Source organism: Lampetra planeri, chromosome 9 (assembly GCF_965212315.1).
Source record: "Lampetra planeri chromosome 9, kcLamPlan1.2.h2, whole genome shotgun sequence".
Taxonomy (NCBI): domain Eukaryota; kingdom Metazoa; phylum Chordata; class Hyperoartia; order Petromyzontiformes; family Petromyzontidae; genus Lampetra; species Lampetra planeri.
This window is the reverse complement of record NC_136115.1, coordinates 11,534,688-11,549,568: the sequence shown is the minus strand read 5'-3', so window position 1 is coordinate 11,549,568 and position 14,881 is coordinate 11,534,688. Positions and strand designations below refer to the sequence as shown.

At 46.8% G+C, this 14,881-nt stretch overlaps 1 protein-coding gene across 1 annotated transcript; it reads right to left on the bottom strand.

The window, feature by feature from the left end:
• Nucleotides 1-455: 455 nt before the first annotated feature.
• Nucleotides 456-14,395, bottom strand: WDR91 (WD repeat domain 91). Its single transcript, XM_078597632.1, has 2 exons — nt 13,922-14,395; nt 456-2,525 (listed from the first exon to the last, which is right to left on the bottom strand). Exons 1-2 carry the CDS (start codon nt 14,069-14,071, stop codon nt 597-599), a joined length of 2,079 nt encoding a protein of 692 aa, XP_078453758.1. The 5' UTR covers nt 14,072-14,395; the 3' UTR covers nt 456-596.
• Between the last annotated feature and the right edge of the window lie 486 nt (nt 14,396-14,881).

Sequence of the window (14,881 nt, the reverse complement as noted above, 5' to 3'; positions counted from 1 at the left end):
CGAGAGAATAAACCATGGAGGAACGCTCATAACACATTCCTAAAAGGTTACCAGTGCCCATTGACCAAAGAAGCAATCTTTCACTGAGGCTTAACAATTTTAAACTGTAATGTTTGCATAAATGTGAAATGAAACATTGCAGCTTGACTGGATATCCTGCATGAGCAGCAAACAGTGTGATCCTCAGATGTGGACAAACACAAACCGTTCACAGCTGCATTTCCCTGCACTGGTGCGCGTGCTTTTGGTAAGCAGAAGCTGTCAGTGAAGACGTGACAGATGTACAACATGACCCGACCGAGATTTATCCTGTCCGAGGACAACAGAGCTGCATCGCATGGTCATATATTGCGTGCAAGGCATGCGGTGAGCGTGAGTAACGTGACAAGAGTGATGTGCCGAGTGTGTCGGTCCATGAAGGGCTCTGCTTATGGAGATGTTTGTTTTACGTTGGGTATTGTGGCGTGGCGTGTGGCGCCGTTCGTTGTGGTGCTTTGCGACGTGTCGGCGTGTTATGCGACGCATCACCGTGCAGGTGGTTGTCGTGCCGAGAGTAACGCCGGGGTGCGACACCGTGCGATGTGGGCCGCGCCACTCTACTGCGCCAGCAGCGTCGACACGCGTATCTTGCCGTCCATTGACGCGGTGAGGCACATGCCGCAGTCCATAGCCGTGGTCCACTCGACGGTGACCACAGGGGCGCGGTGCCCGCCCAGCGTGAGGCACGGCGAGAGTGAGCCCGACTCCAGGCGGTAGACGATGCCTCCGTGCGCAGAGCACGTGAGCACGTGCTGCCCCGACGAGGGCTCGAAGGCGAAGAGCCGCCCGCGGGGCACGTGCGTCTGCTTGTACCCGCTGCAGCCGCACACCTCGAAGGGGCCTGCGGCGTCGGCGTGCACCTCCAGCTCGGCGACGCGCGCGCCCTCGCGCTGCAGGTGCCACTGCGTGAACTTTCCGTCTGCGCCCATGCTGAACACGCCTGTCTCGTCGCCGCTGAACTCCACCGAGCACACCTCGCCCTGGTGCGCGCGCCAGCTCATTAGGCAGTCGTAGCGCTGCACATCGTACAGGCGGATCAGCCCGTCGGTCGCCCCGCACACCAGCAGGTTCCCGTTGTGGTTGAAAGACACGCAGGTGATGGCGACGGGCTCAGGGTCCAGCGTGAACAGGTGCTGCTGGCGCAGCGTCTTCGCGTCCCACAGAGACAGCTGGCCCCGTGTGGCAGACCCCCCAGCCGCTTCTGGAGGCGACGTCCCGTTGCCGTGGGCGCTAGCGGCAGCCCCGCACACGAACGAGCCGCCCGTGGGGCTGCAGGCAAGCGCCAGCACGCGCGGGTATGCCATGTCCAGGGTGACGTCCGCCACGGACTTCTTTTGGTCGGTGTCATAAAAGCGCACACTGCCGATCCCACTGCCAAGCAGCAGGAGACGGTGCGGCTTGGTCGCCCACTCGAGCGACAGGAGCGGAGACTTGGCCATGACTGTAGTGTGCGTCTGGGGGGTTGGGCTGCAGGACCACACCTTCACCACCCCGTCCACATCCACACTCGCCACCCGGCTCCCTGACGCGTCGAACTTGCAGTGCATTATGGGGGAATGGTGCTCGGAATACTCCTCTTGACAGAGCACGAGGAAGGGCTGCTGAGAGGCTTCTTCGCGATTGATACGCGCTCCCCCCGAAGCGGCGGCGGTGGTGGCGGCGGTGGTGGCGGATGCTTTACTCTGCGCCTCTGCTTTGCTGGGAGAGTCTGTTGCACTCTGTTCCGAGTCCGGTCGTTTCTCCACACTGAGGGCGGATGGCTTGAGAAGCTGCTGACGGGATTCCCGCTCCGATTGCCCATTGCGGCGCGCACGGTCCGTCTGTCGCCCGTCGCGCACACCGCCACTGCGCCCACTTTCGCACACTGCGGCGTCTTTACGCAAGGGCGTCGTTTGTTTCTTCACAGAAGAGCTTTTCTGAGCGGACCCAGACGCCTGCCGAGACTTCTGCTCTGCAGTAACGGCCACGTCGGCTTCGCCCGCTCGTACGAAAGGCACGTCGGCGAGTTTCCTGGGTTTCTGAGCCTCAACCTGTCCATACAGCTTGAACCTCAAAGCCTCGTTCTCCTCTTGCAAAATGTTGCTCCTCTGCACCTCGGAGTCGAAACACAACAAGCTGGGCACCGGCATCGTGTGCAGCAGAACGCTCAAGAAGTTGTGTAGCGAGAGCCAGAGGGTGTCGTTCCACTGCTTGGTGAAGTAAGCGCTGAAGGTGGAATGCGTCTCTGGGCTGGGCAGGAATGGAAGAGCAAACCACTCCCTCCACTCGGGGGTGCCGTGCAGCTCGGGGCCCACGCGCTGGAAGAACTCGAGCGTCTTGTCAGGCCGGCCGGCTTGCACGCTGTGCGCAACGTACGCTCGCAGCACGCCCGTGCGCAGCTTGCACGTGGTGAGCAGGTGCGCGTGCTCGAGGCGCGAGAAGAGACGCTTCTCCAGGTGAGCCCACAGATCGCGTAGTGACTGCAGGTCCAGCGAGCTCACGCACAGCTGTGGCAGGCGGCAGCAGCAGCAGGGGGATGTCGCAAGCGGTGTTAATCAACACGACATAAACGCAATAATTCGTACACTAGACTTTGGGGGAGGCCATATAATGATCTGGCCAAATTGTGTTAAGACCCTTCACCACCCGGCACAGCTAAACATGTTAAAATTGTTAAACGGTGTGCCAGCATTTAACGTGCCAATTGTTATCATTTTATCTCAACGGTTAAATCTTAAGGACAATTCTCACAACCAAATTTAAACGTTAGAAATTATGACTGTTAGGTATGTACACAATGTAGCAGGTTAATAATAACTCTGGGCAGTGGTTATCTCCTGTTTACAGCCCCGAGTCAGTGGAGGAAATTCCACATTCATGTGACAGGGTGGAGGTCGATCCAAAGTGCAACAACGGTTGACTAACCACAAGATAGTGCTAATTGTATCGACCCTGGCTAGATGAAGCACCAAGGAGATGCAACATACGGAGAGCTGCGATAACAAAAAGGGCAAAGGCAGATTGGCAAGGAGTGACAGCTGAATACAATCATGTGACAGAGTTTAGCAATGCTGGTGTCATTGAAATGAATGGAAAATTATAAGATTACAATAAAATGTAAAACTAGCAAACAGTTAGGGAAATGGTACTAGAGGAGATAAGTTACCAGAGGGAAATGAGCTCATGGACAAAACACCGAGGATGGTGGTGATGATGATGATGATGAATGGAGTGACGGTTTGAATCTCTGCAAGTGATTATCACAACAGATGCGAAGTACATGACGGAGAATAAGGAAAGCGACACGCAGGCCACAGTGGCACCACTCGGGGTGATGACGCGGCCCAGCGGTAGCGCGTTCATGGTTCGAATCAAGCAGGCTGCCCTGGTTAATGCTGCGGGCGTATTAACCAGAAAACACAAGTCGTCTGCTTTGCACCGGATGTTAAGATCGCCTCAAAATGAGTAGGCCACTGTTTGCCGGCCATTCCACATTTTCCAAATTCAAAGAAATTAGACCACAAATTACTCAATTGGGATTACACATAGCAACGTCACCCCGTACTGTGAAACTACTGCAGACTTATGCCCGTGAAACTTAGCGCTTTCCTTCACGATAGCCTTCCGCCAAAAGAATGGTTGTGAATACCAAGCTTCGTGGGCAGCAGTGCTGAGAAATGAGCTCAAAGAAAGCATCCGTGGCGTTTTGTTGCAGACGGCACAGGGGGGGGGGGGGGGGCTTTAGTTACCACACAAAAGATTCTGTGCAGGAAAAATGTCTGAGAAGACAGGGCACCAGGTACAGAGACTAAATGACAAATGATGTGCGTGCAAAATGGTTGGTGGAGGAACAGATTAGCCAAGGTGGTGGCAAAAAGCAGCAATGGAGAAAGATAAGCAAATTGATTGAAGGGTCGATGGAGCGAGGAAAAAAAACAAGACGGCAGAGTTGGAAGGACATCAGAAATCAGCACAGGCTGGGATATGAATGCATGCAGAATAAAAACGTTCGAAGTTTCACATAAAAAATGTAAGAGCAGCTAAAAAGCCACGGAACAAAAACTTAAGAAAATAGCAGGGATAGATTTGTCATTAACTAATTCCCTATGTTCTGTGAAGGGCAGATTCTTTAAACGTTGCCCATTCTCTACATTTTATTTTTACGGCAGTGTTATTGACAAATGTGTTGTGTCTTTCCGTTATTTTAACTCTATGACCTGTCCTTTCAAACACACTTTCTCTCCCGTAGCTTTCTAAGTTACTTATGAAACTCTGCTTGGTTATTTTCATGTTGGTGTGCCATTTTACACCCTATAAAGATCTCTCCCAACTGCAACCACTTCAGAATGAGCTCCACCATTGCTTCGATTACACCAATTCGTCTTCTTCGTACGAAAACAGTGCACCAAATCAGACAAGAGTTCAGCTCGGTAAAAAAAAACTAACTAGGTCATAAATGTATTATTGGACGACATATCACTTGGTAAAATATCACCATGTAAACGAGCAGTGTTTAGTTAATTTTAATGCTACTGTAACCACAACACAATATTGCAATTTTCATCTCGTTTTTGACCTTATCTCAAGGCGTTATACAGTCGGTATATTTTATAGAGTGAGGCCAACAGTCGTAGGCAGAGAGAAAATGGAAGGTGAGAAAAGGGAAGGTCTTGAACAAGGCAGAGAGTCGACAGCATGGTTGGCTGGGGGAGAGGAGAATGAGCAAACTCACAATGAGCGAAGGTTGACTGGGACCTTCAACATAAAGCCTTGATTGGTGGAGCAGAGTGTATATGAAGGGGATTAGAGTGAGATGAGAGGGGAGAGGTCAGAATAGGCGAGTGCATGGGGGATCTTGAAGACGGTGAATGTGATCTTGAAATCGATCTGGGATTAGATTGGAAGCCAGTGGAGGGATTGAAGTATTGGGGTGATGCGGTCCCTTGTCTGAGGGTGGGTGCAGAGTTGGGCAGCAGTAATTTGTGGAGTTTGAAGAGTAGAGATGTGGGAGGCCATAGATAAGAGAGTTGCAATATCCAATTCGGGATGTGATGAAGGCATGTTTTGTGTGTGGAAAGAAACCGGCGTTCCTGGAAGAATTACTCAGAAGTTTGGGCAGATGGATTCAAGAACCAACTGTACTGAAATATCGTAGCCACCTCGAAGCCCAATGGGTCTGGTAAGTTTCACAAATCCACACAATCCACCAGCTCTTGCCTCTAGCATGCTGAATCACGCATGTATCACCGTGCCAGGCCCTGCACTGGAAGCACGGTTCTGAAGAGCACAAGGGGCAGACTTCATGCAAAAGGTTGACACTAGTCTTGTGGAAGGTGGAAAGCAGTCTAAGTAAAATTTCCCAGACCAATATTTTTGCCCTCCAACCGCACCCCCTCTCGCAGCTCTCTTGGTGAGCGCAAAGGCCTCCACACTAGTTTCAATACAAATGTGAGTATCGATGCTACAAAATAAGACCGAGCCATTTCATAAACCTCCTTTCACATTTATGACAAAAAATACATTTTACCACCATTTCCTACATTTTCAGCATGCTTACAAAACCTCGGCTCTTCAATCTCCACTGTCATACAATTTCGGAGCATTGAACTATAAACTCGCCCAAGGCTAAATATTTTTGCTTTGGGGATGTATGTAGAACTTATTTTTCACCATACGTAGCCAACCATGCTAATGGGAGGGATGGCACAAACCCAATCCCTATCTGACGAATCAGATGCAAGTAAATGCTGCAGCTTTGTCCTAGCTTACGTTGTGCTGCATTCTGGGAATACAAGGAATGAGGGAGAATCATGGACAAACCTGCAATGAAAGCTAAGCATGTTTTAACGCTTTTGTTCCTTGATGTCATAATTGTGAGCAAAAGCAATTCAAATGAACCTTGGCCTCGCGACAAGGACCCAGTGGTGAAAATGTAAACGTGGAAGTGTCAGTATGAAACCTATTAATCCTGCAGCCCATATTCCCTGCCGTGTCCCAACTGAAAAAAAGCATCTTAGAGTAAAAATATGAAAAGTTCTGAAAAGTGCTGGTATACAGGTTTGGTGTAATGAGAAGTGCCGGTACGGTGTTCCATTGTATAACAGCCCATTTTTACCACTACAGCAGCCCTGACTGTGAAGACAAAAGGACAAATTGTAATGTGTAACAGCACCACTTGTGTTTTTTTTTTGCTGAGTAGATGAACAATGACACTATCTAAGTCTGCCATGTGGTGGGTCATCAGGCTGGTCAAGGACAACTTCTCCCAGCTGAGAGAGAGGCAGCCGCTTCACTTCCCTCATTAGCAAGCTGCGAGGAGCATCGTGGCAAACGCACACCGTTTCACTCGGCTGATTTTCTAATTTTGTTGAACACTTTTCTGGTGAGGGTATCTGTCTATCTCAAGGCTGTGGGTTGAATAGTATGCAGTGTATTCCAATAAAGGTGAAAGCCTACATTTAGTTGGTACAAAATAGGACAATCTGCCTCCTTCACATGTGTCCCTCCACGTAAAGAAATGTTTTGACACATCCCATCAGCCACACAGCCTTCTGGGAGTGCGTAATTTTAGCAGCCATTTGTTAAAAACAAGCAAACTGGGTCAATTTTAACATTCAGTGTCTCAACAGCAGTCAGGCTTGCTTAAACCAATGCTCGTGAATTGCCAGATGTTTATCGGCAAGACCCTCTCTTAGAAATGGGTCCTGTATAAGAAGTCGGGTGGCTTCAAAGGAGGGGGGGTGATCATGGCAGTGCCCTCGTTGGTTCAACACAAGCGAACTCATGTCATTGCCACTCAGACCTGGATTGTTCCCAGTGGCGACTGCAAGCAGGGGGCAAGAGGTCGAGCATTAATATTCCTCTTGCCGACAGCAAAGCAGATGGAGGGGGGCACAATGGTACAGGAAAAGATGCAAAGTGACAGCCACGCAAGCGTCATGCGCTCCTCCTGGCAGCCCGACGCCAATCCGCGGCACCGGGTGGAGCTCTCGCGCAGCACCAGCTGCTCCTACGGGAGTGGGACTCAGCCCTGCGCCACGGCGTTGCAACGCGGCACGCGCAACGGGCGACCTTACGCGCTTGCGCTCACTGCGAGACGAACGACGACTCGACCCAGCGCATCGAGGAAGAGCGTGGCCCACTTTCACCGTGCACAAGTTTCCACCCAGTTAGGTAATTATATGCAAACTATAAACTGGCAGAAACATGCACAGAATGGTTAGCAGTTTGCTAATGCTGTATCAATAATCCTGTTACACGCTGGGGTGAAGCCATTCATCAAAAACACACATTGAGCCAGTGCGCACCTCTGTTGGTGGACCTGAGCCAGTGGTGGAAACTCCATATTCATATGGCAGAGGTGAGTGTATAAACAAGATAATACCATTAACTTTAAAACAAAACAGTTCTCATTTTATGGATCCAGAAGGGATATGAAGGGCTAAGTCGACCTCTGTTTACCCACAAAGGACTCCCTGAGTCCATTTGAAAGAGCACCCTGTTTGGCAAATTCCTTTTTCAGTAACTTTTAAAATAGCAACTCTCTATAGCCTGTTTGGCGACGCGCCAGCTGTGTGTTCGATGGAACAGGGTCTCAGTGATGTCTCATCGTAGCGGTCAACAAATTGCCTGAGAATAAATCCAGATGAGATGGGGGGGGAATGGCCGTCAATGCCGGCTTGCGAGTGGCTCATGGGCAGATGATGAAGTCTGCTTGGTCAATGGGGATAAAGCCAGTGCTTGTAAAATCAGGACACGACCTTGGAGTTATTCGAGCCAGCAGCTTTCACCTGGTTCATCAGGTAGATGCAGCCGTCCGGATGAGATTAGTTTTTCAGCAATAAAAAGTAGATTGTGCACTCACGCATAATGTGTTTTTTTTCTTCCCTATCAGTATCAGTACCCAAGCAACCCTCCAGATTAGCTATAGTTAGCAAATCCCTCTTAATACCTTGTGCCGACCTGCAGGGAAACTGAGAGCAGAAATACAGGCACCCTGAAGGCTGACTTGACACTCAATAATATGAACCAAAGGACCCACACCATAGCTGTCAATTTGGCAATAACAGAGCCAAAGATTACAGCCACAACACATTTATCTGAACCACCTCCCTCCAGGACTGAATTCACAAAAGTAAAAGAAGTGGGAACAATGAATAATTAATATGCCAACAACGACCCTCATCAAGCACTCCAAACAGTACGCCGAAATAGCAATCTTAACCACTCATGCATAACCCCTTGCTTACAAAACCATCTATCTTTCAATTCAAGGTCCAATACATAACCGTGCAAATTTATCAACTCGTAACATTATACCGCAAACTGTAAACACTGACAGAAAACGTCAGTTGTTCTGACTAATGAATTGAGAAATTGCAGGACAGCAAAAAATAATACTTTCACGTTATCTGGATGCCAATCAAATCTCTAACTCAAAACAATCAGGTTCTCAGTCTAGACACTGTATTGCGACTGCTATTTCAACAGCTTCAAATTATATTTAAGTTTATTTGGATATGAAAAAAAATGTTAGGGTGTCCTTATCGATTTGCCAAAAATCCTTTGAGATGACAGACCGTCGCATTCTAACTTACAGGTCATTTGAGCGCAGCTTCAGAGCTAAGGGATGGGTTTTCAAATAACCTTGAAAGGAAGGAAACGACGTACAATATCTGAAACCAAATTATCAGACCCCGCCCACGCACCCACAAAGCTAACGGTGTTCTCTCGGGCTCAACACTTGGTCCAGCATTGTTTGGGGGTTTTTTTGTGAGTGAAGAATGTTGGTTTAAAATTGACTCACTCGAAAATTCATTTTTATGTAAATTACATTTGAATGCGAGCAACATATCTAATTGAAGTTCACACTAAATTGCAAAGGTATTTTTTTTTAATATTCAACAGAATCTTATAACCTTAAGACTTCTGATAACTGCAGGAAAGACAAACTTATTATCCTGGACAAGCTGAAATCCCTTTTGAAATTGAATCCCAGCAAATTATCGCCAACCACATCATGCAGCGCCACTATTACAAATTTAAAACGCCATAGATCGTGGCACTCTCTGTCCAAAAACCTTGTAGAAATTAACCAGGTTAGGGTTCTCTTACATAAATAAAGTTTGCTTTCATCAACCATTAATTTATTGTGTTCACCTTAATACTTATTTGATTGATTTTATTTCTTTATGAGAGTAAGAAACATTCAGCCAGGGGCTGTTTTACGAGAATGACCCACGGAGGACCTTGATGGAAAAAAAAGTTACAGCAAATAAATACGCACATTGCAGACCCTAAGTAGCAAACACATTCAAGCAAAGCAACATTCAATTAACGCACTACTCAAGTAACACTGGCAGGTAACACAGAAATATAACACCAAATCGCTCAGAGTTCGCTAAGCACATGTGCAGAAAAAGGGAAATCTTCAATCAAGAAACTTATTAGATCTGCTCAAATTACAGCTTCGCCAGCATCAGTTCAAGCAAGTCTGACTATGCAGATGAGACAATGTAAAAACTGGTATAGTTTGCATTTGTTGAACCAATGCTGCTGAAATTATATACTCCCAGAAGGCCATGACGCTGATGGGATGTGTACAAATACTTACATTTTTTTACGTGGAAATATAGATGTGAAAGAGGCATCATGTCTTATTTACTTTTTTATCCATTATTGTGACTTATATAACATAACTGGCTGTCTGCCACCCTCAATGAAGAGAGATCATACAGGTCCAAATTTGTCTTTCAGGACTTTAAGAAATTACCGCCGAGTCTATCTGGATTATTCATTTCAGATTTAAATCACCACAATTTAAGATGTGAGACATGGAGGGTGATGGTGCAATGGTTGGCACACTGCACTATGAAGCTGGCTAACTGACCGTGGCGAGTGAAATCTTAACCGGTCTTGGCCTGCATATCTATATGTGCACCTGTGACTTTTGACCTTTTCATTTTCCAATTTAAGCTAAATTCCCTCTCCTCCAAACTCCAAAACATGTTTTCCCACCCCCACCTCGCTTACCCAAGTGATGCACGAGTGCCTATCTTTTCACCAGGGTTGTGTGGTATGATTTTCTTTATTTACACCCTTTAAACTCACAAATGAGTTATTGGTCATCGCCATAGGAATGTGGAATGTCCACCGCTGCCTGTGGGACACCTATGGAGATGAGCGATGCTCCTATTGAATGTGATCTTTTTATTTGAAATATTGGCCGCGTGGTGCTGTCAGGGTGCTCAGCGCACACTTCAAAGGTCCGAGTTATATCCTGACCGGGAAATTATTTAGTCAATCATCCCTTCATTGTCAGTAAAGTACCATTGTGTCGGAGCTAGTTGTCCTATACAGGACCTGGCCACTGCCAGAAGAATGTGGAATTTTCACCGCTGGCTTAGGATCTCCAATGGAGATGATCGCCGCCGAATTTTAACTTTAGCAGCGAGACACTTCGACTGAGACAATCACCCTCCACTGCTTACAAGTATTATAGTTAAAAAACAATTACTAGCGCGTGTTATATGGCACTAAATACTGCAGCCATCGAGAGGTCTCTTTAACCCGGCAAAGTAAGCAAACACATTGCACGCACTATTGTTTGCACCTACATTTTAACATCATGGCGGGACCCCGGGGTCCCGAATAAACGGAAGTCAAAATCGTCATTAATAAATGTATTTTTGGCGACTCCGTACCATCGCGCGCATAAACGCCGCGACCCACCTGGCGCGGATCATTCTGTTGTCGTCCAAGCACAGCAGCGTGAACGACTGCGCAGAAAAGCTGAACAAGCGAATGCACCCCATGCTTGGGTATGGGCAGGATCATAAGTCTTATCCAAAGCTGCTCAAACTGCCTACACGACTTAAGTCATTTATTTGTCGTAACGGTATGCATAATACAGTGAAACTGCTCTCTTATCTTCATTATTATTTTATGACCTACCAATGTCTGCAGCCAGCATAACTCGATGACGATCCTATTACCTGCAGATATTTAACAGATGAGATGCGTTGCACCGTTAATTCCCCCTGCTTGATAATACTTCTCTTGTCGGTATGCATCTGTGCATAGGTTTTTTTTTTGCGGTTAAGCCATAGTCCCCACATACCGCTCGTATCAATGCGGATAAGAGGAGCGGCGACCCACTATTTTGTAGAGTAATATTGGTATAAACGCTTGTTACAATATGAACAGCGCATTGAAAACGCGTACTATTTCATGTACTGTTTACAAAGTGTGTTCACAAATCCATTGTGAGAAACACGATGATTGACAGAGGGTGTAAATTATTTTTTCGATAGTGTAATTAAATAGAGGTACTGCAGGTAAGTCGTTTTCAGTTTTAAACGCATAGTTTAACAAAACAATACTTGGCACCATCCTTCAAACCCATTGGTGAAAAAGAGCAAAGTTTTTGTTTACATTATAATATGTTTATGCCAAAGCCAGGGGCTAATGGGACCCCGGGGTCCCGCCATAAGGTTCATTTCTCAAAATGTAACAATATTTATCAGATTCTGCTATGTGTTCTCATCAGGAAGAAATAAACGCGGCACCACAGCAATGGCAATGCGTACAATGGTGCTGCAATAAAATGGAACTAATGTAAACTCTCAATAAATGGCTGAGCTTCTCTAATAACATGCCTTAATGAATTCATACTGTGACAGTTGAGAATCGTTTCTCTGAGTATTCCCAATACGAACATCCCTTGGCAGGAACACATTTTCTGGCAGAAGTGTGAACTCCAGCAGCTAACCCCTTGAGTGCCTTTAAGCTTACTTAAAGCAAATGTCAATGCATCAATACTCGACGTACTTTAAAGTTTAAACTTCCACAGAAGTTAACATGTATTGGAGTGTAATTTCTTAGACAGAATGTAAAATAAAATGCCATGTTTTCTTCAAGGAGCATAGAAACCAAAAGTCAAATTGTGCGATTATTTAAATAGCAAAATGGAACGTACTCTGAATCTCTCTGTGCGTCTCATGCTTACTTGTGTGTATTTATATTTGAGCATCTCGGTGGCTGCCTCTTCCTCTGTCTCTCTCACACGCTTTGTTTCTCTGTTTCCAACTGTGTTTTTCCTCTCTCACAATATATATGTGTCCGTACAATATAGCTTCTCTCCAATTCTGTGCATCTTTCTCGAACTTTCCATCTGTGTCTAGCTCTCTTTTCTATTTTCGTAAACGTCTGTCTTTCACTTTCTCTCCACCGGATCTCTGTGTTTCTCTCCAGTTAATACTTTCCAATTTATTGAAAAAAGTTTTCAAAATGAATTACCATTCAGCTACAAATTGACTATTCAGCGGAATTGTAACGTGTTATTTGGTGAACCCCCTACAGAATACTGATAATTGGTATTCAGAACTGTTATAATATAAAAAAACAATGCAATTTTAAAATGCCTAGATGTATTTTCATAAGGAATTGCCGGGTGATTATGAAATCGTTCGTTTTGAGATACATGCTTATAAATATTAATGTGTTTCTGATTTAAAAGTCTCGGTATGCTAATGTCTGACCAGACATTCTCAATTCAATGTAGTGTACCTCGGGTATTATTTTACTATTACACGCGTTTACCCAGGAAAGTTTCACTCGGTCCCAAGACTCTTTTCGGACGGTTCCTGAAAAAATATATGATTCAAATCTCACCGGTATGGATTTTCATAGTGGCCAACTAGTGTCATGAGAGTTCCCTAAAAAAAAATTGCAGTCAGATTCACAACCGATAAGCCGGTGATTGTTGGCGTGGCCAGGACAACCAGCTGGCATATCAACCAGTGTGAGAATCCCCAAATTCACATGCGGTTTGCACAAGTGGGCGCAAGCGGACAACACAATGTCCCACGTGTGTGCAACACAGGCAAGACACCTCTAATGACAAACCACGACTCCCCCCACTCACTCTGCCCCCTGCTGGCACCGTGGGGCCTTGACGGGTTGAAGCTGCAGCCAAGATATCTCGGTCTTGTGTCAGTGTCTGCTGAGCGTTGATTTTTTTTGACGATAGCTATACGGACACATGAAACTGTGAAAAAGGTCAATCAAACGAATCTGTTTCATGAAAAACCAACATATAAAACTCGTGTATATGCTGCTGACTTCGTTGTAAAAGCACTAAAACACTGTGTATATCTAGCGGTTTACGCATTTGTAAGGCCAATTGCCCAAGTGTAATGATTCACTTGATCGATAATTATATGATGGGAGTTACCAAAAGTACAAAGTGTACCATAGAACACCTCTAGTTATCAATCGCAAAGCTAGTCTGGTATATGTTATCACTGCCAAAACACCATAAGTAGAACATAGCCACACATTACCAAATTTACTCTTTCGAAAATGGCATGGGCCGTCTTGCTTGACTTCCCTATTTGCTCATGAATTGGCTGACATTGTTGTTTATGGAAGGAACAAGGGTGATGGATTGTAAAAATATATGAAATAGAATACTGCACAGATGGCCATGAGTCAAGGCCCGACTTGTGCAACATTTAAAGGACAGCTTTGTTCTCAAATGAGAACCTGGACCACGCTTGAAGGGATTGGAAAAGGTTCGCGTGGGCCATGGGGACACAAAGGAGCAGTAGGGCCAGGACAAAGAGAAAGAGCTTGAAGATCAGAACACCAGGAACTCAGGAGAACTGGGGTCCTTGGCCCCCCAAACGAGGGGGCCCAAACGGCAACAAACAGCTGCATAGAATCTTCCCCAAAGAAGCCTTTAATGGAGAAGCTTTGTTGAGTGTTTAGAGCCCGTTCTGGGTGTGAGTTTGCGTGAGACAAGTATGAGAGAGGGTAGCGAATAAACGAGTGGCAATTGCCCCGTACGAGACGATTAAGTGAATAGATGAGTGGTGAGTGGCTTGTGGCTTTGGGCCCGCACCTGCAGCTGCTCGAGGAGCCGCTCGGCACGGAGGCCGCGGTCTCGGTCCCCACGCAGCTCGGCCTCGTAGGCCCGGAGGGTGGCGGCGAAGCCTCGGAACACGAGGAAGTCCCGCACCAGCACGTCCAGACGCTCCACGGAGCTCGACATGTCGTCTCTTTCTCTCTCTCGAGCTGTTTCTACGGTCTCGTGTCCGTGTGTTGCCAACGCGGAGGGAGCCGAGCGAGCGAGTGGCGGTGGTTGTGGTTGTCACAGGGTTAATGGAGCCGGATACCGGGGCCCTGTCCGCTTGCTCTTGAGACGTGGCCGCTGTCGACGTGGCCTCCTCCTCCACCACCACTCGAGGAGACGAGGAGCCTCTTGACTGCTCAGCTCGTCCTCGTAGAAGAGCTGGAGATCAGCTGCCCCACGAGAGCCGCCACCACCGCTGCCACAAACAACAACAACGAACGGCAGCGCGGGTTGAGCGGAGAGGGCCTCAAATGTGGCCACTGGAGGCGCTGTGAGCACCCTCTTCAGCCTCTTCAGCCTCTTCCCCCCAGCGATTAATGCCCTCAATGTCACGAGACTTGAAGCCCCCACCCAGATGGTGGGCAGGAATTCTGGAAATTCCACATTCCTATGGCGAGTTGAGATGTTTTTAAAAAACGCTCGGGTTGTAAATGTTGTGGATTTGCTCTTCAACACACCGGTGTGCTGTAGTAACGAATTTGAATGTTTTGTTTACGTGGCAAACATTACTAATTAGCTGTGTCGGGTGGTGGCAGAGTTAATGATATTTATATTTACGCGATCTAACAAAAAAAACTCTGTATTATGGATGATATTGTTCGCGAAAGCCTACGTGTTAAACAAATATTGTTGACCTTTCCCAATGTATACCAAAAAAATTGACATTTCTCTGTCAGCTTAGGTCTATGATCAAAACTGTACAAGAGACTGTGGTAATAAAGTTCATCA

Coding starts and splice junctions, on each gene's coding strand:
- WDR91 (XM_078597632.1), bottom strand. CDS start 14,071: ATGTCGAGCTCCGTGGAGCGTCTGGACGTGCTGGTGCGGGACTTCCTC. Junction 2,526..13,921: donor GGCTCCTCGAGCAGCTGCAG/GTGCGGGCCCAA, acceptor CGCCTGCCACAG/CTGTGCGTGAGCTCGCTGGA.